This window comes from Triticum dicoccoides, chromosome 7A (genome assembly GCF_002162155.2).
Source record: "Triticum dicoccoides isolate Atlit2015 ecotype Zavitan chromosome 7A, WEW_v2.0, whole genome shotgun sequence".
Classification (NCBI taxonomy): domain Eukaryota; kingdom Viridiplantae; phylum Streptophyta; class Magnoliopsida; order Poales; family Poaceae; genus Triticum; species Triticum dicoccoides.
In genome coordinates, this window is record NC_041392.1 from 564,621,728 (window position 1) to 564,647,552 (window position 25,825).

General features: G+C 46.5%; 2 protein-coding genes across 4 annotated transcripts; one reads left to right on the forward strand and one right to left on the reverse strand.

Moving 5' to 3' along the window:
• Window positions 1–2,122: 2,122 nt before the first annotated feature.
• On the reverse strand, window positions 2,123–6,171 carry LOC119327395 (pentatricopeptide repeat-containing protein At2g22410, mitochondrial-like). 3 transcript variants are annotated; one of them, XM_037600504.1, is made up of 5 exons: window positions 4,136–6,171; window positions 3,458–3,971; window positions 3,218–3,346; window positions 2,683–2,994; window positions 2,123–2,600 (listed from the first exon to the last, which is right to left on the reverse strand). In XM_037600504.1, the coding sequence occupies exon 1, from the start codon at window positions 6,144–6,146 to the stop codon at window positions 4,242–4,244; it is 1,905 nt and encodes a 634-aa protein (XP_037456401.1). In that variant the 5' UTR covers window positions 6,147–6,171; the 3' UTR covers window positions 2,123–2,600; window positions 2,683–2,994; window positions 3,218–3,346; window positions 3,458–3,971; window positions 4,136–4,241. The 3 variants fall into 3 exon arrangements, with proteins under 3 accessions (XP_037456401.1, XP_037456400.1, XP_037456399.1); XM_037600503.1 differs by having other exon boundaries at window positions 2,123–2,994; window positions 3,458–3,954; XM_037600502.1 differs by having other exon boundaries at window positions 2,123–2,994.
• Window positions 6,172–8,522: 2,351 nt separating this feature from the next.
• On the forward strand, window positions 8,523–11,372 carry LOC119332233 (pentatricopeptide repeat-containing protein At1g18485-like). Its single transcript, XM_037605417.1, has one exon. The coding sequence runs from the start codon at window positions 8,574–8,576 to the stop codon at window positions 11,145–11,147; it is 2,574 nt and encodes an 857-aa protein (XP_037461314.1). The 5' UTR covers window positions 8,523–8,573; the 3' UTR covers window positions 11,148–11,372.
• The last annotated feature ends 14,453 nt before the right edge of the window (window positions 11,373–25,825 follow it).

Genomic DNA, 25,825 nt, shown 5'->3' on the forward strand with positions numbered 1-25,825 from the left:
TCTCTTCCTTCTATAAGCACAACATTGCAAGAGCATGTGCTTTTGTGCGAGCATGTTACAACCTGAACCAACAATTTCCCTTGGCTAATTGTAACCATATCTCCAACCCTAATTTCATTATAAAGCCGGCCTAAAAGACCCATTGCTATGGAATTTTAGGCCACTCCAATATCCCCTGCCATCCCATCCCCTAGACCTACAAGTGTGTTATAGAGGTGCTACGGACTTGCCCCCCATCATCCACTAATCCACCACTCCCCTCTGCGTTTTGGGGTGTGGACTCCCTCACTCCCATTTCCAATCAAATCTCACCAAACTCAGCATGTAGCTTTAATTATGTAGAATTTATCTGTAGGTGTAGCAAACCTCTTCTCATTCTTAGGCAGGAGAATGTGGTGGTGATGGTTGCCAACATATTTGTTTCATGACGTGCATTGGTGCCACCATAGGAGCTGGATTGCTGCTATGTTTCCTCATACTCCAGATTTGGACAAGCTAGGTTGTGTGGGTTCTTTAGGCTGGAAGATTCAGCTCCCTGATGGCTATGGGCAGCCAAAATAGTTCCCCACCCCACCCCACCCCCTCGAATTTCATTTAACAAACACCTATAAAATAGGATAGTCGCACACACAATATAATAGAGACAACAACATAAACATGAAGGTGGTGTTCTTCTCCAATTATTCAAATCTCATAATAAGAGTCAATGTATATGATCATATAGCCATACCTCTAAAAATATAATAGATCACTAGGACGTGTTGGAAGAAATGCTAAACTTTTTTTCTTGGAAAGGAAAATAGGTCTTCTATATGCAAATTCCCTAAAGGAACGAAGCCAAAGCTTCACAGGATTTTAGGACTTCGAATCCATCGAATTGATTGCGCGAAGACATGAGTGCAAGATAGCACTTCATATTTCGTACAAGCAGATTTCAGGCGGCTTTTTTGGTGCATTTTATGTGCTAGTTTTCATTGGTTTTCTGTGTTTCTTTAGCGGTTTTCTTGCTTTTCCATTTTTGGTTTTATGTGTCCGTTTTTAATGGTTTTCTTTTGGGATTCAGTTTTCTGTGTTTCTTTACCGGTTTTTTTGGATTTTTTAAAAGATTTTTTAAACATTGTACATTTTTAGTATACATAAGGAGTATTTTTTATAGACGTTCAACATTTTCTAAATACATGACACATTTTTCGTATACATCTAAAACATTATTACATACACATTTACCATGTTTAAAATAAAATACTAACATTTTTTCAAATACGTGTTAAACATTTTTCAGATACACTTTGAAACAGTTTTTAGAATGATATGAAACATTGTATAAACATTTTCTTTAAATGCCTCTGACATATTCTTGAAACACCCGAACATATTTGTAAATGTAATGCACATTTTTTCCTGAATGGAACGAAACATCTTTTTGAATTTTACGAACACTTTTTTACATTGCATAAACATTTTCTAAAATATCACTTACATTTTTTTGAAACATGTGTGCTAACAATTACGCTAACATTTTTTTGCACTGCGCTAAAAAATTTAAATTCATGGTTTTAAAATATTTTAAGTAAATTTAAGTTTTGGAATATATGTATTTATAATATTTTCGAAAATATAAATAAATAAAAGAATGTTTGTGACGCAGAAGAAAAATGAATTAAGCTGTAAGAAGTTCTTGGGCCGGTCCATTAGTAGTGACGCAGAAGCGAGACAAGCTTGTGGCTCGCATAAAGCGAGACAAAGCCGCTCTCAATGCCAAATGCTTCAAATAAACATGCATAGAGCACTCCGCAGTTGGAAAATAAATCAAGGGCAAGTCTACTCTCCCATGTTTTTGGAGTCTTGCGCAGTTGATCATGCTGTTGAACAATGATGCCAAGTAGTATAATAATTATATTTGGTTATGAAGTTGTAGCTGGATCTTGTTTCACTAAATTATTATTGGAACTGGTAATTCTTTTAGTTGCTGTATTGCTCTGTAATACTAATACTGTCTACACTGTAAGTGGTTAAATAAATGTACTCCTTGCTAAAGAAAAAGATAAAGCTAGGGATAGATTAAGTATTCATCTGCCCGTAGAAGGGTCGAAGGTTGTACTACTGCAACTATCAATCAGGATTCCTTAAAAAAAAGTGCCAGTCAGGATAACAGATCGACTTCTCTTCGTGCCGTAGCAGCTTGAATTAAAAGTGAAAAAAAAGTGAAAACATATCAACACATACATCCAGTTGACTTTTCGTTGAAATTCCACCCAGAATAGCCCCTGTTGAGATTTGAGAAAAAGTCATCCACATTCAAATGTCCTAATCCTAAAATCTTGACCTTGGCTGGGCATATATGTGCAGAACCCTGGCAACATGCTGGAGCTCCAGTAGCATGAAAAGTCAGCCATGACTACTACCGAAAACTTTGCATGGTGAAAAATAAAGGTGTTTGTCATCCAGTTCTTAAAGTATTCCCCAATTATGATAAACTGGTGTTCTAACAGTGAGTTAAGACCATGAAAAACCTTTATCTTCTGGTATCATGCGGTATACAGTGCTTGCCATCTGAATGATCAACACCGTTGAAGTGGCCTTGCATCTCAAAAAACAGCCTCCCCAGATGGAAGCATAAATATGTATAATCAGGCATGACAACATGGTTAGCTCTTTATGAAAGTCAATTAACAACCTTACCTCAATTGTAAGTCAACCAAGTACGCTTCAGCAAAAAGTTCATTGTTTTATGGAAATATGTCTGTCAGACTGCGGTATATGCTTCTACACTCAATTACCCAAAACAGTGGATTCATCCTCCTCTCCAGAGAATAGCTGAAGTGCCTTGAATATTCCACAGTTGCTTTAAGAGGCTTCTTCGTGGTTTGTAACAGGAACTCAAGCTCTGGTTTCAAAACAAGCTCAGTACCGTGCCCAGAAGTGGGGACAATCTAGACATCATTGAGCACACCATCTTTCTTAGACAAGCCCATCCCCAGGAAGAAATTCATTCTGTAAACATGGCAGTTAACGCCTGTGAGTTACGCAGCATCTTAGAGTATATGTTTGACAAGTGAACAATCACATTGTTAGCTTCAGGAAATGAAGCAACAAACAGTAAAACCAAAAATAGGAAATTGGCTTCACTGGATTATACTACTGACTACAGTGACTTGGGACCATAAAATACACAGTTGATCCTATCATGTAAGAAAACATGATTCAAATGCTTTACCAATAGTTACATGCCGGTGGTGCACTTTCTTCGGTTAGTAGTTCCGATAGCAGGTCCTTATTACCAGCAAGGACCCTTGAGAAGTATCTGGATCCTGGATAGCCTGAAACTTGAACATGTGCACCAGTTCTGGTTGGGTAAAGGTTTTGCACTTTGTTAGCTATTTTTAGAAGAGCATTCTGAATTACAGGCTAATATGAAAATTTTCTAATTGGGTTAAAACAACCATAAAGGCCCTACCTGAATATATATCAGCTGAATAGGATTTGGCCTCCAAGGAGTGTATCAGGTGCAGGGTGCATAGCCTGCCTAGCATAATCCCGTCAAAAAGATCACCGATCCCAATTTCCAGCTGATCAATCGAACATTTATTTTCTACCAAAAATACAAATACCTCTTTCTTTGGTGAGTTCATATGTGACGGTTAACTTTCTGTCATGATCATGGCACAGTCAAACTGCTGGCCAGGTAAAAGTACAAGAAAACTGTTGTATGTATACAGTTCAATCCCCAGTAAAGCTAAGAACAACTTGGTTCCTTACAGGTGATTAGCAGTCAGGATGCTCTCAGGTGGTTCTGCCGGTCTGATGAACTTACTGTTTCTGAGCTTTAGTTTCTCCAGATATTGGTGAGACATCACAGCCAAGGCAGAGAATCCTGAGTGTTGTCGGTGTAGTGCCACTGACCTAACTGTCTGTACAGTTGGTTGAGTTGGTTGCCCCAGTGAACCGTGGTATCTGCAGAAAGCCTGAAACTAAATCAACAGGAAAAATGCAGGTTTACATCAAAGGAAGCTCGAATTTCCAGTATTGAAATGTGAGAATAAATTAAATGCCCGAAATTATATTATCCAATGTTCAAAATTCAAATGAAACTAAGCATACTTTCAGTATTTCAGGGGTGCTTCTTTACGCCTACCTTCAGGTTTCATCAGACAGGCTACTTGATATGAATATATCCCTTTGCAGCCCATGCTCTGCATTAGGTTCAGATTGGCTATCGGAGCACTCCTAAATAGCTTATTTCACTCTTCCATGATGAGTTCTACTGGCTGCACAGCCAGGACATGCAAAGAGACTAAATGATATGCCAACTGATCAACTGCCGCATATATGTCACTTGAGGTTTCATGTCTGATATCTTCCACTCCAAATTCATGTATGCTGTTGTTTACTTCAATTGAACTAACACCCATATCCTTTTTTGTTCCCCGCTCTCTCATTAGCTTCCTGAGCCTTTTCATGTCCTCCCACTGGTGAGTTTCATACAGCAAATTAGAAAATAGGACAAACAAGCCTCCATTAATTCCCTCCAACTCAAGCAGTTGTTTGATCACTAGCTTGCCGATCTCTACATTGCCATGGATCCTGCAGGCTCCAAGTAATGCACCCCAAACCACAACGTCTGGCTTCATTGGCATATCTTTTATCAGATCAACAGCTTGTGCAAGATGGCCACGCCGACCAAGCAGATCAACCATGCAAGCATAGTGCTCAACTTCAGGCTTAACATTGTAAACATGTCTCATGGCTTTGAAGTAATACCGTCCATCTTCTAGTAGACCACCATGACTGCATGCAGAAAGAAGACCGACAAATGTGATCTCATCAGGGGAGAAGGCATCAGATACCATAGCTCTGAAGAACTTGACTGCCTCTTGTGCACGCCCATGCATGGCTAGCGCTCCAATAATCACATTCCAAGAGATAGTGTTTTTATTGGGCATCTCAGTGAACAAGCTTATGGATGTGTCTACCTGACCACATCTTGCATACATATCAAGAAGTGAATTAAGTAGAGTGACACCAGGATCACGAAAGCTGTCTTCAATATAACAGTGTATCATCCTTCCAGAGGCCAAATCGCCATTTTGTCCATGGGCAGAGAGGACACCAGCCAAGGTAACCTCATCTGGAGTGAGACCTAGAGATTTCATACGGTTATAAAGACCCAAAGTTTCACGGAATCGGCCACCTTGAACATAGCAAGAGATCATGGCATTCCAAGAGACTATGTTCCTCTCCGGCATCTGCTCAAACCAATCTCTCGCAGCATCAACGGAGCCATGTTTTGCCAGGGCACAAAGCATGGAAGTCCACGAAACGACATTCTTCACGGGCATCATGTCAAAGCATCTACGAGCCATCCACAAATCCCCGCACTTACCATACATGTCCACAAGTGCATTGCCAAGAATCAGATCAACCCGGGATCCACTAGCCAACATATGACAATGCACCAGCCGACCAACCTCAAGATTTCCCTCGCTTGAGCAAACGAGAAGCAGGCTGACGAACGTGAACACATCGGCCAACACTCCTTGGCGCCTCATCTCTCCAAACAAGGCGCACCCCTCGCTGGTCTCCCCGGCCTGTGCATATCCACCAATCATCGTGTTCCACGACACAACATTCCTGTCCGGCGCCATCTCAGCAAAGAACCGCCGAGAGTCCCGCAGCGACCCGGCCGACGCATACGAGTGCAGGAGCGCGTTGCCCACGAACACCTGCCGCACATAACCCAGCTTGACAGCCACTCCATGGGTGGCCAGCGCGTGCTCTGCGGCTCGCGCCCTGGAGCACGCCTTGAGCACGAATGGCAGCGTGAACTCGTTCGGCAGGATGCCGCGCCGGAGGGCCTCGCGGTGCAGGCACAGCGCCTCCTGGGGGCAACCGCTGTTGGAGTACGCCCTGATAAGGCTGTTGTAAGTGAACCTGTCCGGGTCGGGAACTCTGTCGAACAGGCGGCGGGCGTGGCAGAGCCCGCCGTCTCCGGCTCCACCAGAGAGCGCGCAGTAGGAGGCGACGAGCTGGGAGGCGAGGGAGGCCTCGGCGGATGGGCCGTGGACGAGGAGGTGGGCGTGGAGCTGGTCGAGGTGCCGGATGGAGCGGCACTGGCGCAGGAGCTCAAGGACATGGCGGGGGTTCATCAACAGCGCCGCCCGAGACCACGGAGGAGACGGGATGTACTCTAGAAATGGCCACGTGGGGCAACTTTTGTTTTGAGTGATATATAGGTGGGCAAAGTTTTCACTTCCAGTTCCAAAAAAAAAAAAAAATCAGTACCACCCAAAATCATCGAAATTCAGTGAATTTCAATTATTTCAGTTTGCGTTCCGGCCAAAAGGCCAAAATATTCACTTAAATTCAATCGTATATTTGATATTTTTGAAAAAAATAAATAGATTCATGTGTACTGCTGAAATTGCTTTTTTTTTTGCCCGAAAGGTAATATTTCAGTGATTGTTGAACTGAGAGTGAAAACAATGCATGGTGCAATCAAAGGTTCGAAGGTTTAGGTGATAAGAGCAAGTATAAGGCTACTCGTACCGAGGAGTTCGGAATATGGAGTATCATATATTAGTATCATTCATACGATACTATGATACTTTGACTATGGATAAGAGCAAGGTTGACTACTCGTAATGAGAGTATTATATATTAATATCGTGCGTACAAAATTGTCTAGTTGACATATTAGATACTATTTGTAGTACTCTCACTACTAGTAGACTAATGAAAAATAACTTATGATTAACATGCATGAATTTATGATGCGGCAGCACTCCATGCATAGACTAAGGCAAAAAAATGTAGCGACTTATAACTTTTTCTGTGGGTACGTAACTTACAACTTAAATGGATGATTTGCTTATGTGGCATAGCTGCATGGCTAAAGAAAAAAAGTAGATAGTGGGTTGTAGCTAACATGAATGAATTGATGATGTGGGAGAGCACATGAGTAGACTAATGCAAAAAAAAAAATTTGTTACTTCTAATTTAAATGCGGTACTTCCTTTATGTGACAAGGTTGCATGATTAGAAAAAATAGATAGTGTATTGTATCTATTTAGAAAATAGTGGATATGCTTTTACTGAATTGGAGAAGAAAGAAGAGGGGAGAGAAGAGAAGTGGGCTAGAGATTAGCAGCCAACCACAACTCATTATTTTAGACACTTTAGAGAAAAGTGATGTTGATCATGTATCAATAAAGTAGCATATTTTATATCTAACTACCATACTTATCGGTTATAATTTTGACTACAAATGATATAACAACATCATATAACCACTGGCTATACTATTTTTATTTTTTTTAGGGTCTGACTATACTATCAACCATACTATAAAAGGGGACGATTTGATCCAGGCGGTCCAAATGTGAGCTGTTTGTTTGGTTACACAATTTTCCTCTCTTTTTTGGTTTTCAACAGTTTTTGTTTGGGCTTTTGATTTTATGCATTTCTTCACTGTTTTATTTTTCTGTTTTTATTTGTTTTCAACGCATGTCTACATTATTTTATTAACATTGTGAGAACATTTTTATACACACTTAACATTTTTCCAAATATATGGTAATGTATTTTGAAATATATGTTTGATTTCTACATTTTTTCATATATATTAAAAAAATTGTACATATGCAAACGAATTATACATGTTTAGCATTCTTTAAATACATGATTAACATTTTTTAAACATATGTTTTGATGTGTACTGTTTTTAAAACATTGTACATTTTTTGTATGCACATGAAAAAAATTATACATGTTTACATTTTTTCGAACACATGCTTTGAGCATTTTTCGAATATGTTTAAAAAAATAAACACACGTTGAAACATTTTTCTAATGAACAAAACAATGTTTTGAAACTACATGGAAATTATTTTAAAATGTATAAATATTTTTAAAATGTAACATAAAATTTTCGAATGGTACAACTTTTTAAAAACACAATTTTTTAAAAATTTTATAAACATTTTCTAAAAGTGCCACGTACATTTTCCTGAAACGTGTGACCATTTCTAAATGTCATAAACAATTATGTTGAAAGGTATAAACATTTTTATGAAAATACGCTAAGAATATTTTCAGTTCATTAACATTTTCCAAATTCAAGTGCTTTTAAGTAAATTAAATTTTGGACTATATGTATTTAAAGTTTTAAATATATAAACGAAAGTTTCAAAATTTTGGACATGTCCTATAATCTCTCTTAAGGGGTTGTGACCATATTTACACAACCTATTTTTAGCTGTTTTAGTCCAGCTCATGCTCACGGGACATGCCCTATAATCTCTCTTCAGGGTGCTGTGCTTCATGTTGTGTACATTGCTTCGGAGCTGACTATATTTGGCGCCTTTGGCGTTTCTTTCCCGTTAAAACAATGTACCACATGTGTATTATGGTACACAAATACAGTACTGTACTTGTGTTGCTACTCTTTATTTTACTTTTGCGAAAGAAAAAAAAATACAAATGCACGCGCGAAACAAAAATCCAGAGGCGTGGTCGAGCTCACTTCCCATTCCCCACTCTGTCACTCGGCAAGATAAGCAAGCCGAGCTGACCCCATGCCCGCCACCGTCCACCTCGCGCCGCTTCCCCACCGCGCACAGCCGCACGCAAGCAAGCCTCCTCCGCCGCCGGCGAAGCCCGTTGCCCCGTCGCTCCCGCAATGGAACGCCCTCCTCGCCGACCACTCCCGGGCCGGCCGCCATGCCGCCGCCCTCGCGCTCCTGCCGCCGCTCCTCGCCGCCTCAGAGGGCCTCGCTCCCGACAGGTTCACGCTGCCTCCCGCTGCCAGGTCCTGCGGATTCCTCCGCGGCGGCGCCGCCGCCACGGGGCGCCAGGTCCACGCGCTCGCGGCCAAGCTCGGCCTGCCCGGCGACCCCTTCGTCGGCAACTCCCTCGTCTCGATGTACGGCCGGTGCGGCCGCGTCGAGGACGCCGAGAAGGTGTTCGGCGGAATTCCGGATGCGGCCAGGAACCTCGTGTCCTGGAACGCGCTCATGGCGGCACTCTCCGGCGACCCGCGGCGCGGTCTGGAGCTGTTTCGGGACTGCCTGGTGGCGCTTGGCGGGATGGTGGACGAGGCGACGCTGGTGACGGTGCTCCCAATGTGCGCCGCGCTCGGGTGGTCGGAGACGGGCAGGGCGGTGCATGGCCTCGCGGTCAAGTCCGGATGGGACGCGGCTGCGCGGGTGGGCAACGTGCTGGTCGACATGTACGCCAAGTGCGGCGAGCTCGGGGACGCCGAGCGCGTGTTCCCAGAGGCCCCGTCCGTCGTGTCCTGGAACGTGATGCTCGGCGCGTACGCGCGGAACCGCGAGACCGAAGCGGCGTTCGGGCTGCTGCGAGACATGCACATGCAGATCGAAGAAAACGGCAGCGTGCCGGCCGACGAGATCACCGTTCTGAGCGTCCTGCCGGCGTGCTCCGGCCTGCCGGAGCTGGCCAGGCTGAGGGAGCTGCACGCCTTCACCGTTCGGAGAGGCCTGGATGCCACCGGCGACAAGGTGCCAAACGCACTGGTGGCAGCCTACGGGAGATGCGGGCGCCTGCTCCACGCCGACCGCGTCTTCGCCGGCATCCGGAGCAAGACGGTGAGCTCGTGGAATGCACTCATCAGTGCCCACGCGCAGCAGAACAGCGCCGCCGCGATCGAGCTGTTCATTCAGATGACCAATGCCTGCGGGCTGAAGCCTGACGGGTTCAGCATTGGGAGCTTGCTCATGGCATGTGCCGATCCGAAGCACCTGCTCCATGGCAAGGCCACCCATGGATTCATCCTCAGGAATGGACTGGAGAAGGACCCTATCATCCGGGTCTCGCTCCTCTCGGCTTACATCCGATGCAGCAGGACGGAGCCTTTGGCTCGAATGCTGTTCGATGCAATGGAGGAAAAGGGTGAGGTTTCATGGAACGCCATGATCGCCGGGTACTCGCAGAACGGGCGACCCGGTGAGTCGCTCCAGCTCTTCAGGGAGATGCAATCCATGGAAGGCCATTGTTCATCAGTGATTTCAGCAACAAGTGTCTTGATGGCCTGCTCAGAGTTATCAGCTGTTCGATTAGGGAAGGAGATGCACTGCTTTGCCCTGAAAGCTGACCTCTGCGATGACCCATTTCTATCCAGCTCGTTGATTGACATGTACTCGAAGTGCGGATTTACGGACGACGCCAGGGCGTTCTTCGACCAGTTGAAGGCAAGAGACGCAAAGGTGTCATGGACGGCGATGATCACCGGGTACGCCGTCAATGGTTTGGGGAAAGAAGCTGTTGAGCTTTATAGCAAAATGAGGAGGGAAGGGGTGGAACCTGATGAATTTACCTACCTTGGTCTACTGATGGCATGTGGCCATGCCGGGATGCTGGAGGAGGGGCTGCATTTCTTCGAGGAGATGAGAAACCATCGTCACAAAATAGAACCGAAGCTAGAGCACTATGGCTGCGTCATCGGCATGCTGAGCCGGGCAGGGCGCTTCGCCGACGCGGTGGCGCTCATGGCGGAGATGCCGCAGGAGCCCGACGCCAAGATACTGAGCTCCGTGCTCTCTGCCTGCCACATACATGGAGAAGCAGAGCTGGGAAGCGAGGTCGCTGACAGGTTGCTTGAGCTTGAACCCGACAAGGCCGAGCACTACGTCCTCGCCTCCAACATGTACGCCGGGTCCGGGCGGTGGAATGAGATGAGGAAGGTGAGGAAGATGCTCAGGGACACCGGCGTCCCCAAGGAGCCAGGCTGCAGCTGGATCGACGTCGCTGGCAAGGTGTACAGCTTCGTCGCCGGAGAAAACGCGCTCCCTGAGATGGGTGAGGCGAGGAGGATGTGGCTCAGCCTGGAGGAGAGGATCCGCGAGACCGGGTACGTTCCCGACACCACGGTCGTGCTGCACGAGCTCGAGGAGGAAGAGAAAGTGGAGGCGCTGCGGTGGCACAGCGAGAAGCAGGCCGTCGCGTTCGGGCTGCTGAGGACGGCCGCGCCGGCGACGGTGAGGGTGTTCAAGAACATCAGGATGTGCAAGGATTGCCACAACGCCGCCAGGCTCGTCTCAAAGGTGACAGGGAGGGAGATTGTGGTTCGGGACAAGAAGAGGTTCCATCATTTCAGGGGTGGTGTCTGCTCCTGTGGGGAGTACTGGTGAATATAATGGAATCCAGAACTCTCAAGTTGCATTCCATTTGTATTATGCACATAAACATTTGTACAGAATAGCCAAGTTACAGTTCAGGAACATTTAAAGAAGAAAGGTAAGTAGTTTCGAATTGGCATAAACAGAAATATTTTTGTTCACCCTACACATGCACAGTTGCACACACACTTAAACCCAGTACAAATCTAAGACCAAGAAGAGTATTCAGTCAGGAACTTCACTGTCAAGTTGAACTGTAAATGCACTCCTGAAGTAATACAAAGGACGTTTTTGTAGATATGAATATCACCGTCCCTAGTTGAATACTGACTTACTGAGACACATCTAATAGAAACTCGACACTTTATGTCGCAACTTAATTCACTATACTATTTCATGGTTGGCAGCGCAAGAAGGCGCTTGCAAAGTCGAAGGCCATGTATATATGTTCTTGGGCTTTTCACACACTGTTTACAGATTTGCTGTTGCATGATCAAATCGACAGCTGTAGTATGTTTGAGGATGCAACTCTTTTGTCATGTTGGTGTGGTTGTTGCTGAACCTGCATTTGTCTATCTCTAAGATATAAGCAGTTCAAACCAACCAAATGAAGCACATTTCCAACAAAGCCACAGCCAAAATACAGAACCAAAGATGAAAACAGCAGCAAGAAAGATTTGCACTGTGGCTTATGAGCCAGGCGACACATTAAAAAACGATATACAGTACCAGGCGAATCAACCAGACAGGCGACACATTAAAAAAGAAGAGATACAAATATGTTGCTAGAATATTAATCCCAAATATCTAGATTAGAACTAGTGGGAAAAAGTTCATTATGATGTTATGCAATATTTGAAGTTCTCCTTCACAATTTGAGATCACATCAGCGATCATATGGTAAAGCCAAGCATGTCCATATATCTTCCCAGGAAGACCCAATTTCTCTGGCTAAAAAGAATTTAGCATGAAATAGCCTGAGATATACTCAAGAATTCGAATACGTGTAATGGCGTTTTGGACTTGAAAATACCAAGAGAGAACATAAAAATTATGTCCATCGAGGGACTTACTGCACACCGAAACCCATTCATCCAACCATAAGGTCGGCATCATTGAATTGTACAGTTTTCAACACCCTTTGGCATGAAATACAGATCAAGCACTACACCATACTCAACGATTCTGTTTTCGCACCAACGAGACATGGCCTAGTGTAGTAGTGTGATCAGTCTTCTTCATTCTAACAAAACATTATATAAGAGCAGACTGTACCATGAGGAAAACGACCATAATTTTAAGCAGCAACATCATCTACCTTTATCACTCTCATGATACAAATTTTCTTTCAAAGATCGCGAAAGAGCTACAAGGCTGAAAGCAAAGTAAATAAGGTTCAGCGACAACCAGAGATGATAATAACGAAGCATAAACTCTGACACGGCGATGGATTTAACAGATCCATGAAACTGACTGGTGACACTCTAATTCTTGATCTTATTCTTGGGCTTCAGCTGCTTGCTGTGACCACACGTGTGCTTGCAGAAGTCGACACCCCTTGGATGCAGGCGTACATGGCATCTGTAGATAAGTGAAAATATTAGAATGTGTAAGATCAAAGTGTTATTAGACTCACAGGGTTAAATTACAAATGAATTAATTCATTGTAAGAGGCGATCAAGGATTCCATGCATTGCAGTGGACCATTGTAGAATAACCAAAAGAATAGAAAATCCGAAGGGAAAAATGATCTGGAACCCTGACAGAACAGAAAAATGCAATCAGAATTCAGCATGGAACAGGGATTCCATGGAGGCTCACAGTGAAGGCCAATTTTTCATTCTTATTCTTATGAACACACCATGTAAGAAATGTTCTAGTCAGTATAAAATAGTAGGTTAACTTCTTTTCTTTCTATGAAAAGGTATCAAAATTCGGCATCTACAATTCATTCGCAACAGCTTGGCTTAATCATATAAAATACAGATTGTCATATTGGATAAACCGTTCTTAGTGAGATTGATGGTGAAAACAAAGACAATTCTGCATGCTGAATGAGCGCACGTCTGATACGGACAGTGTCAGAGCATCACGGGAAGTGTTAAAATAACCACTGCTGCATCCTAATCTGATATGCCACAGCAAATAGTTTCTGCACAAGCAACTCGCACAAGCTGAAGCACATATGTTCTCTTCAACGATTTGTGCACAAAGCAAAGCCGCATGCTGGCACTCTTGATGCTCATAGGATCTAAGACAGCTTAAACGACGGCAATTTAGATGCCAATTTGGCATGTAGTTCATATATAATTTCTAAGATTCCTAAGAGTTCTTCATAATGGGAACTCGCTCGACAGGGGGAAACCTGTTGTGGGGTGGAAGCTCGACCGAAGACACTCGACAGGGACGGCGGCAGTGCGCGCTGAGGCACAATGGCACAGAGAGAGCAGGACTTGGGGGCTGGGGTGCCGCCATTCGAACTTGGATAACCTGCGGCGCGTGCTAAGGCACGACGGCACGGCAAGGGCAGGACCAGGGGGGCAGGGTGCCACCACTCGAACTTGGTTCTTTTTTCTCAATCATGGGCTGTGTGCTCTATCGAAATGGCAGAGAAAAATTCCAAAATACCCTTTCGCACCACTTAGGAAATGACGGGGTTGCCTTTCCGAGTGGACGGCCAAATCTACCTGGTACTCCAATGCATGCTTTCGAAGTATCAGGGTACCGTAAAAGAGCCACTCTCTCCGATTCATAGTACTTGACTACTTGTCGCTCAAACAGATGTAACTAGCACTGAAATTCGTCCAGATACATCTGGAGCGACAAGTAATATGGATCGGAGGGAGTAACATAATTTCTTTGTGTATGATACAAAATCACACATTCAAAGAAAGGCAGAATATGTAAGAGACTACGCATTGGGTTAAGGACAGACACTCAGGGAGTAAAAGGTTAATGAAGTAAGATCACAATCTTATACTCCCTCCGTCCCAAAATAAGTGTCTCGAGCTTAGTACAAATTTGTACTAGAGCTAGTACAAAGTTGAGACACTTATTTTGGGATGAAGGGAGTATTTCATTTCAGCAGGAGTACTAACAGAACATGTGGCTAAATCGCAAAACAGAGAGAGGGTCATACATGTAACAGGAGAAAATAGTAGAAGTGACTATGACTTATAATGGTCTACCTTTAGGTGACGGTCTGACAGGGAAATGAGCTAGTAACTAACCAGAAAAGTGACCAGAATATAATAATATGATATATGAGCACTTCTCACATTTTAGTGTTAATCTTTCTTTTTCTTTTTCTTTTTGCATTTTCCATGAAAATTGTATTTATTGCAACATACAGTGGCAAAAGGCTGCATTCTTTCAATGCAAGCATGGAGACATGAACTCATATCATGGACTATGCAAAGTAACACATTGAACGACAATACACACATGTGCATCATTACAATGATTGCAAACATTCGTACAATTTTTTAATCTAAGGTATGTGGTTCTTATTGGACCCACACAATAATTCAGTTCCATCTTAAACAGAAGAAAAAAATTGACAAGCAAATTTTATCAGAGTAAACAGGTAGGCGATCACTCCATCACATGTGGTGTAACCGTGTAAGTGTATTTATAATCCATTTGGTAGTTCTCCAGAACTGATAGGCTATTAACCCTAATTAAGTTAATAGTTAACAAATTAGTGAGCTTAGCAGCTCACAAGATTTTATGTAACTTCTATGAGAACAGAATATATAAAGAATGAGATATGTGATTTATATCAAATGTTATGTACATTCAGTTGCAATTTTTTTACATTTTAGTAAACCACTTCCAATGAAAACAAAGATAATAATCTGAACAAATATCAAAGAAAACTTAAAATGCAAAAACAGCAAGATCCTCATTTGAACTACTGAATATAAAAAGAAAGACAAATATTAAAGGTACTATCGGCTGAAATTTGCACACTTTCTGAACAACACCAAAATGTGTATTATATTATTGTACAGTATTAGAATAAGAACACCAAGAAGGCACAAAACTGCACAAATCAAAACAGCAAAAGAGAACAAAGGGGCACAAATCTAGAAACTCTAACCAAATGGAAAAGGACATCGAAACTCAAAAGAAGAAGAAATAACAGAAGGCTAGCTTAACATACAAAATAATAATCTTTTTGTTACATAAATTTCACACCCAGCCAGACAACATAAATGATATGCTAAATCATCTTAACCCCCAATGTATTTAGTGGGACATATCATGCGAAAATGCACATCTTTCTGAAAATTTGAAATACCATTTAAAAATCACACACAAATTCTACAAACAAATTCTCACAAAAGTGTACTATTGGGGAAGAGCATATACACCTACGTGCAAACTTTCTCAAAAGAGAAATCCTTTTACGAAAACAAAACAAGATAAAATAGGCTGAATAGTGTCAAGCATAGTTTTAATTTTACTACACTATTCACATTCGGTTTTCTTTTCTGTAGGACACAAAGTACACACTGGATTTGAAGTTTCAAATTGGCATGAATTTGCAAATGCCCTTACAAACTACTTTAGTGATCTAAATGCTCTTACATTAGTTTATAGATGGAGCAAGAGTTATTTTGAGAATTTTTAGAATCTTGCACATGTGCTTTTCTGATTGTATTTTCACATTATCAAAAACATGTCCATTTTCACAGGATACGTACCACCATCTTTATATTCTTCCTAATTTGTTTTACAGGTATCTGTGTGGAGTTTGTGTGTGATCATGGCAGTACCATAAAGGGTGGACGCACATTCTCCAATGTATCCAGAATTCTGGATTATCTGCCATCCATATTAGTATTATTTACTCCACTCATATTCGGAAATGTAACACTGATATTGTCAGTTAGATCTAGATTATCTTGTATTCGTGTCAAGATTATTCCTATTTCCCCAATATAAGTTAGCTGCTTCATGATAGCTTATTTGTTAGGTGAAAACACAATATTTCTTCTATAACACTGCGCCAAACAAGCACAACAACATAATAATGGTCTCATCAAACCCAACCTACCAAACATCATCATGTTTCATGTTATTTAGCAAAAAGAATTTGACTAACATGGTAACCTTAGCCAAAGGAGTTTAAGAAATTCAACATAACCAAACGCTGAAGCTATTCTGAACATCCAATTCAGACCAAGACGAAGGGAACACACTCAATGTTGGAAGTGCAATGCCCTTATTGTGAGAAGCAGATTTCAAAACAACAAAAATAAAATGAGGAGAAGTGCTGTTTGAAAATGAAATATACCTGCTTTTGCAAGATTGGGTTTCAACCATATGGGAGGGAACCACGTCCTCCAGGGCTCAGGATTAGCCAATTTGGTTATGGTATTATTTTCCAAGTTGTACACTCCTATGTCACGGGGGTCATCTTTGCCGTCTAATAAATCTTCGTAATCATCATGAGTAAAATAAACATGGTTTGACATCAAGCCCCTGGATGATCCTTCACGCTAAAGCAAGATGTTGTGCTCCTCCCAGTAAACAATGCATAGTCACCTATTCCTGTCATCTTAACACGCCTCGGCTCAACAAAATCAATCTTGTGTACTTCGAAAGCAGTGGCATACGTCTCACCATCTGGTCGTTCAGGATCCCGGTCCCGTTCCTTATAGATTTGGAGGACATCTCCCCATGGTGCCAGAACAATGTAGCACTTCTAGACTATCTCAGCCATATCTGGTAAGATTCTTCTATGGATGACATATGGTCCATCTAGATTGAACACATCGACTACACCTAGGTCAGTCACTGCATAGAAAGAGCCATTATGGTGTATGCAATCTGCATAGAAACTATGCATTTGGAGCCAACTCCAGTGAGCATCTCCCACTGTGGCAAACGAGAGCTGCATGTATGGCTGATGGATGAGCATGACAATGCATTTGCCTGTCGATGGACCGGACGATAAAGTCGCCTTTATGAAGACGGTTTCACCGCACCTATCCAAAGAACATATGTAGGGCGTATCCTCCACCCTCGGAAGCTTTCCGTCGTAGAAAGACACCTTGTACTTTTCAAGAACCCCGTCGCTGTTTAGGACAGGTTTAACATGCTCCATGGTTGTCGCGGGAGGGAGTGCAATCTTGTCACCGGTGATAGGGTTGAGCAGCATCAGATCAGACTTTTCATCCATGGTGACAAGCCATCCGTGTGATGAGCCAATCCAGTAGTTGATGGGAGGTTCAGGAAGAGGCATGGTGTAGGCCTTTTGTTCAGGGAAAAATTGATAAATTTGACCTATGGATGAAATCAAATCACATAATGAACTGCCCGTGAAACTATTTCACGCGGCTGACCTTTTTGTGTGACGCCCGACACGAAGGCGCTACACTACACTGTGCAACGCCTCACAGATAGGCGTTACACGTTTGGCCAGCGTCGCACCGGTGTGATCCAAAAATTACTAAATCATTGTGCAGCGCCTGAGAGCTAGGCGCCACACTATACAGTGTAGCGCCTAGCTTCTAGGCATTGCACTAGTGGTTGCTTCATTTTGTAGTGCAACCACTAGTGCAGCGCCTGAGAGCTAGGCGCCACACTATACAGTGCAGCGCCTAGCTCTCAGACTCTGCACAATGACTTAGTGAAAGTGCGTTATATCGACTAGAGGGGGGGTGAATAGGCGATTTTTATGAAAGTCTTCAAAACGTGAGAGTTATGAAGACAAACAGCGAAGATTATGCCTATTACTATGCAGCGGAAGTTAGATTACACTAGGCCAGCCATGGTCATGTATTCAATAGAGTGAAATCACAATGACAAACGGCTTCAGTGTAATAAGGATCAGGTAGGAAGAAGTTATGAAGCCAAACAGATCATACATTCACGTTGTGAAGACAAAAGATAAAGCAAGCATGCAATGGCTTCACAATGAGTAACAGTAAGAAAAGGAAGTGAAGACGAAACCAGTGACTCATTGAAGACAATGATATGTTGGACCAGTTCCAGTTGCTGTGACAACTGTACGTCTGGTTGGAGCGGCTAGGTATTTAAACCTTAGGACACACAGTTCCGGACACCCAGTCCTGAACACACAGTTCAGGACACCAAGTCCTCACGTATTCTCCTTGAGCTAAGGTCACTTAGTCCTCGCCCAATCACTCTGATAAGTCTTCAAGGTAGACTCCCAAACCTTCACAAACTTCGTTCACTGGCAATCCACAATGTCTCTTGGATGCTCTGAACGCGACGCCTAACCGTCTGGAGGATTCACAGTCCTTAAGTGTAATAAGTCTTCAGATCACACAGACAAGAGGGCTTAAGTGATGCCCAATTTACTCTGGCTCTGGGTGGTTAGGGCTTTTCTCCTCACTAGAAATTTTCTCTCAAAGGCTTCGAGGCGGGTTGCTCTCAAACGACAAAAGCCGTGCACTGAAATCTAAGCAGCCAACTGTTTATGGTTGTGGGGGTGGGCTATTTATAGCCACTTGGCAATCCGACCTGATTTGTCCGAAATGACCCTGGGTCACTAAGGAACTGACACGTGTCTCAACGGTCAGATTTCAAACTCTCATGGCAACTTTACTTAGGCTACAAGCAAAGCTGACTTGTCCGGCTCTGGACAAGATTCGCTCTCAATGTCTTCACTCGAAGACATAGGTTTTTGATTTAGGCATCACTTCAGTCATTCTGACTGGTTCTCCTGGACCCCACTTAACAGTACGGTGGTTCCTATGACTCAACACAAAAGAAAAAGAACTACGAAAGATCTAAGTCTTCGAGCTCCATAAGCTTCATAACGTGTCTTCTTTTGTCATAGTCTTCAATGTGAATATCTTCATATACCACCTTTGTCTTCAATGTCTTCATACATTTTTAGGGGTCATCTCTAGTAGTAAAACCGAATCAATGAGGGACTTCTACTTGTGTTTTCCTGCAATTCTCACAAACACATTAGTCCCTCAACTAGGTTTGTTGTCAATACTCCAAAACCAACTAGGGGTGGCACTAGATGCACTTACACTTAGCAATTTTTAGATAGTCTGGGGTGCAACACTGGCCAGGCGTGTAGCGCCTATCTGTGAGGGTTGCACAGTGTAGTGGGACGCCTTCGTGTCGGGCGTCACACAAAAAGATCATCCGTGTGAAATAGTTTCACGGACAGTTTATTCTATGATTTGATTTCGTCCATAGGTCAAATTTGTCAAATTTGCCTCTGTTTGAAGAGACTGTACATTTTTTTGAGCATCAGTACAGACACAAGCGCTCATATACACGCGCATACACTCACCCCTATGAACGCACACACGCACACTCTACCCCTGTGAGCACCTCCGAGAGACTGAGCCGGCATATCATCTTGAGATTTATGAAGTCACCGTAGGCGCCTCGTCGTCGACGGAAACGCCTTCTCCCACTGAAAGCGTATCGCCGGAAATCCTGAAATAAATCCAGGAATAATGCGAGCACCAGGATTTGAACCCTGGTGAGTTAGGGATACCACTGTCCACCTAACCAACTCAACCACAGGTTGATTTGCTAAAGAGAGTGTACATGCCAAGAGCCTTGGCACCTGCGGCCTGGGTATAGTAGAGCAAATAGGGGGTCTGGCGACTGGGGCAGCCGCCGTTGCTGCGGGCCATGGAGTATGCCTTTTGCCATGATGTGCAGACGGCGGCGGATCGGAGGAGGTTTGGGCAGTCAATTGGAATATGCTGATCAATATATCCGCTGGTAGCCCGGACCAATCTGGAGCTGGTGCGTCCATTATGGATGAATGAACAAAGAAAAATACGAAACTCTGGCCACGATTTATACCTTAAAATCTAAAAAGTGCATATGCACTATTTGGAGACAACGAGCGGCCGGGCTTTCTAGCTATGCATGAGTAGTTTTTTTATCTGTTAGTGCATGTCATTATCAGTATTTAATGTATTCACACTGGTTAGTCCGATTTAAAAGAAACAGCTTCACATACAATTATTTTGGTTTCCGAATTTTTAAAAAGGCATAGCTTTCAAACCGCGCGTCGGAATTCAGATCCGTCTTCACTATTGAATTCTTTGCGACGAGATCTTTGAAACTAAATCTCGTCGCAAAAAAAAATCGTCGATCTCGACCGAGAGATGGAAAGGTAGCCATACTTGGATGATGGTGTCACCGATCTGCAGTGTTGAGTATAATGTTTATTAGGAAAGACGAGATAGACTATGATTTGATTCTGGCTGGTCTTATACTCCAAGTAGATGATTGTACTCCTATATATATGCCCACGAGGCTCAAGCAATACATAAAAACTATTTCACCAAATCCCCCTCTCCTTTCTAACATGGTATCTATCGCAATTCGATCCTAAACCCTAGCCATCGCCGCTTCCGCACCTACGCGCCACCCCCGGGGCGGTCAGCCTCCATGACCGTCGCCGGGGGCCGTGCCGCCCGTACCTAGGGTTCGTCCGCTGGCCGTGTTGGCCGGCTGCCCTAGAGAGTCTTTTTTTCCCGATCCTTTGATCCGGGTTTTCTCTCTCTCGCCGGTCGCTTTGATCGGCGTCTACTTTTTAGTTTTCCGGTCTATGTGATCCAGTTTGCGTCACCCACCGCCGCTGTCGACCCCGTGCGCCTCCACTCCAACACCGGCGCGATCGGCCGACTTCTTCACCGACCCGACGGCCTCGTGCGTCGTCCACGCGTCTGCCCGCCGGTCGCCCCGACCCGGCGGCCTCGCACATCGTCTGCGCGTCGGCCCGCCAGTCGCCCCAACCCGGCGGCCTCGCGTCATGCGGCGGCCCTTCGTCGCCGCCGTTCGCACGCTGGCCCGCCCGTCGATCTACGCCGGCCGTCACCGCCCTGCTCCTATCGGGACTCCTGCATCACCCCGACCCGGGAGCCTCGCGTCATGCAGCAGCCAATCATAGCCGCCCTGCTGACCGCCGCCGCCGGCTTCATCTCGGACTCCGCTGCCGCCGCGCCTCCATCGAGCGGCGTCCCTGACCTCGCGTGCGATCGGATTGATCACCCGCCCGCCGCCGCGATCCACCTCATCGTACACCGTGCGACCGACCTGGCCCGTCGGTTACGCGCGCCTCCGCAGGCCCCGTGAAGACCGTCCCGAGTTTAGCGCGCCCTTCTACCGATCGAGCATCGGGCTGCTGCTGTGTCGCCCCGTCGAGCCGCAGCACCGCCGCCTCGTGGTTCTTCTCCCGGCTGCACGGACCCGCGTCACCGCTGCGTCGCCCCTTTGAGCCGTAGTGCCGCGGCCCGCGGTCCCCCGTCGCCCCGAGGGCGTCCTCTCTAGGCCATCCCATGGCTGCACCGACTCTCGTGCCATCGCTGCGTCGCCCCTCGTGTCGGCGTTCCAGGAACGGGGGTCCCCAGACTTGCCTGCCTGCGGCGTGGCTCAAAGGGGGGCCCAACACGGCCCATCTTCATCAACACAGACCCAAGACCCTCGCGAGGGGCCAAGCCTCGCGGGGCGGATGACACGGAACTTCCTCAGGCATGGCCTCATCAGGCTGGCTCGCGAGGAGGCGGAGAGATCAAGGCGGGGTACCTCGTGAGGTGCCCGTGACGCAAGCCATGACGACCAAAGGCGCCAGGCGGGCGCCAGCCGTGTAGTGTCCTCCTATCCTCTTTGGTGCAAAGGGAGCAAGCGCAGGCGAGAGCATCAAGCAAAGGCACCCGTTTCGGTGCAACGAGATCAAGACCAGTCCAACGGCAGGGAGAAAGTCATTGTGGAGCCCAAGCCAGCATCACCACCAGAGCCTTTAATAGGCGAGGACCAACTTTAGCCAGGATAAGTGTACCAGATGTTCCCCTTCAAAATGGCCAATTGTTGGCGCCCTTCCCGCTCAATATTTGGGAAGAGGCCCAGGGCCTTTGCCTATAAATAGGACTAGCCACCCCCAGGGTAGGGGGGAAAAATCAAGAAGAGAGAAACAAGCTGGGATCGGACCGAATAGCATCACACACACAGAGAGAGAAGGGCGACTGAACTCCTCCTAGCAGTTCATACCCCAGCCAAGAACAGACCCTCGCGAGGCTGTTCTTCCTTGTATTACTCATCATCATCAGCCCAAGAGGCAATCCACCACACCACACACTGGAGTAGGGTATTACACCACAACGGTGGCCCGAACTAGTATAAACCCTGTGTCTCTTGTGCTGTTCTTTCCATAGCTTAGATCTTAGCGAGGCGGAGGGGTGCAGGTGGGTAGAAGGTGAAATCTCCGCGCGCACCCCAGTGTTCAAACCTCAAGGGTCTGCCGGAACCCGAAATCTGACATTTGGCGCGCCAGGTAGGGGTGCGCCGGAATCCACCTTCTACCGCTTCGTGTCCCGTCGTGTCGTCATCACCATGTCCGGCGACCAGGCGGGCAACCCAGATCCATGGGCGGCGTGGCCCGCCCGCGCAAAGCCGCTCGCCTCGGGCGACCCCGTGCCCCAGGTAGCTTGCGGTCCGCAGGGCGCTGCGGGCCGCGGGCGACGCGGACAGGCTTCGAAAGCTCTCACACCGCGGCAGGCGCGGTCGGCAGCAAGGGCCTCCAATCACGCCGCGACCACGACATCGTACACCCGCCGGGAGCAGGCGAACTCGAGGGCCGCGCTCACGGTGGCCCGAGAGCTGCTGCAGTGCAGGCTGCTGGAGGGCGGCCGCGACGTGCTGCTGGAGCGGATGGCAGAGGTCCTGGGCTTCGCCGCCTCGGGGGCTCACCCCTTCTGCACCCAGCTCCCATCTCAAGCCCAGGGCGGCCCGCGCGGGGGCTCCGCGCGCACCCGCGGGCTCCGCGCGCGCCCGCGGGCTCCAAGGCTACCCCAACGCCGGCGAAGCTGTTGGCACCGGACCAGCGGCGGCGCTGCCCCTGCTCCCGGTCCGCGAAGAAAAAGAACTCGACGCGACCCACGGCCCCAGTGGAAAGCCGCGCTACCACCCCACGGTGGGCGTGTCAAGCAGGACTGCGTGCCACGCGGAGCACTACGGCGTGGCCTTCGGGATGACGGCGCCAGAAGAATACGTGCCCCTCATGCTGGACCAAGGACACCCTCACGAGGGAGAACAAGGCTCGCTCCTCAGCCCAAGCTGGGGGGACGAGGCACCAGAAGCTGAGCCCTTCCAGGAGCCCCGGGACGGTCCCATTGGCCACGCTGGAGGCAACGATTATCGGGTACCGCTAATTCCTCAGGAGCAGGCATACGCTAATCATGGATCGCAGGAGGTGCAGGAGGTGCAGGCCCCGCTCCCACAGTCTCCTACCCCTCAGGAGGAGGGCGCAGGGGGCTACAGGAGAGGAGCCGAGATCCGACATCACCACCGCGGCGTTCGGAGCAAGGTGTTCTCAGGAGGTAGGCCCTCTGCTGGGGAGGTGCCTCAGGGCCTGCCCCTGGCGGAGGACCCATGGTCGTCGGGGGAACCGCTGGCGACCGCTCTACCCCATCGGCGGCGTCCTGGTTTCCAGTCGTCGTTGATGGCACTAGAGTGTGGCGCAAGGTGGGGCCCTCGTCTGGCGATATGAAGCAAGGTCGGTACCTGTGAAGAAGGTCTAGTGCCTGTGAAGCTTGCCGCCCCGTGACACTCTCACGTAATAATGAGTGGGGCTGTAAACGCCCCGGAGTCTCAGGGGTGCCGGCCTCAGGCCCTGGGGCTCCCTCCCACGCCCAGTGGCAGCACTTAGCTCCACGCTGGTGAGAAGACGTCCAAGACTAGATTAGGTGCCGGACGCGGCCTTTTGTCTGCTTTCGTTGCTTTTCCCTTTGGTTGTCACTTTCCCCCGCTGGATTCAAGTTGGATTCGAATTTGAGATTTGCGTGTGTTCGGGGAAGGGGTGCTTAGTCTCATTCGAGCAATTTCTCGCGTTTTGATTACCACTTCGCCTCAGCTGCCTCCCCTCGTGAGCCCCTCACGAGCCGAGTCAGGCCTAGCTTGCGCGCAGCCCAGACTGCCACCGCCGCGTCCTCTCAGGAGGTTTTTTTTACTGCAGATCCTACGGATTCGATCAGGGAACACTCGGGACACCACAGCCTCCCACAGGCTACCTTAGGGCCCGCACGGGACGAAGGTAAACTAGCCAACCAGCGCGTCGCTTAGCCAACCACTTGGCGCGGGCGCATGTGCAATGTAACATCTACTAATACGATGAACACAAGTTTTACATGAGGGGCTCCCCCTCCCAAAATGCTCTCACAGCCATCACGCCAAAACCTGAGTTCTATTCATGCAGGGTAAGGAAACAGGAACGATGCATGATCAGTCGGATAAATCCCCCAATGCGTCCTCAGGAGCACCACCCGAACCGTTGCTGGCGTTGCTGGACTCGCCATCGCTGTCTGCGTCGCTGCCAGCGGCGTTAGGGCCGTTCACCACACCGCCCTCATTGGCAACCACGATCACGCCGTCGTCTTCTGAAGCGAAGGCCCTGACAAGAGCATCCACATTGTCTTCCACCCAGTGCGCCAGGTCGTCTCAGACGGCCTGGGGGACTGGGTGAAGGAAATATGCCCTAGAGGCAATAATAAAGTTATTATTTATTTCCTTATAATCATGATAAATGTTTATTATTCATGCTAGAATTGTATTAACCGGAAACATAATACATGTGTGAATACATAAACAAACAAAGTGTCACTAGTATGCCTCTACTTGACTAGCTCGTTAATCAAAGATGGTTATGTTTTCTAACCATGAACAATGAGTTGTTATTTGATTAACGAGGTCACATCATTAGTTGAATGATCTGATTGACATTACCCATTCCATTAGCTTAGCACCCGATCGTTTAGTATGTTGCTATTGCTTTCTTCATGACTTATACATGTTCCTATAACTATGAGATTATGCAACTCCCGTTTACCGCAAGAACACTTTGGGTACTACCAAACGTCACAACGTAACTGGGTGATTATAAAGGAGTACTACAGGTGTCTCCAAAGGTACATGTTGGGTTGGCGTATTTCAAGATTAGGATTTGTCACTCCGATTGTCGGAGAGGTATCTCTGGGCCCTCTCGGTAATGCACATCACATAAGCCTTGCAAGCATTACAACTAATATGTTAGTTGTGAGATGATGTATTACGGAATGAGTAAAGTGACTTGCCGGTAACGAGATTGAACTAGGTATTGGATACCGACGATCGAATCTCGGGCAAGTAACATACCGATGACAAAGGGAACAACGTATGTTGTTATGCGGTCTGACCGATAAAGATCTTCGTAGAATATGTAGGAGCCAATATGGGCATCCAGGTCCCGCTATTGGTTATTGACCGGAGACGTGTCTCGGTCATGTCTACATTGTTCTCGAACCCGTAGGGTCCGCACGCTTAAGGTTACGATGACAGTTATGTTATGAGTTTATGCATTTTGATGTACCGAAGGTTATTCGGAGTCCCGGATGTGATCACGGACATGACGAGGAGTCTCGAAATGGTCGAGACGTAAAGATTGATATATTGGAAGCCTATGTTTGGATATCGGAAGTGTTCCGGGTGAAATCGGGATTTTACCGGAGTACCGGGAAGGTTACCGGAACCCCCCGGGAGCTAAATGGGCCATGATGGGCCTTAGTGGAAAAGAGAAGAGGCAGCCCTACATGGGCTGTGCGCCTCCCCCTTCCCCTAGTCCTATTAGGACTAGGAGAGGTGGCCGGCCCCCTCTCTCTCTTTTCCCCCTCCGCGAATCCTATTCCAACTAGGATTGGGGG

Coding starts and splice junctions, on each gene's coding strand:
- LOC119332233 (XM_037605417.1), top strand. CDS start 8,574: ATGCCCGCCACCGTCCACCTCGCGCCGCTTCCCCACCGCGCACAGCCG.
- LOC119327395 (XM_037600503.1), bottom strand. CDS start 6,146: ATGAACCCCCGCCATGTCCTTGAGCTCCTGCGCCAGTGCCGCTCCATC.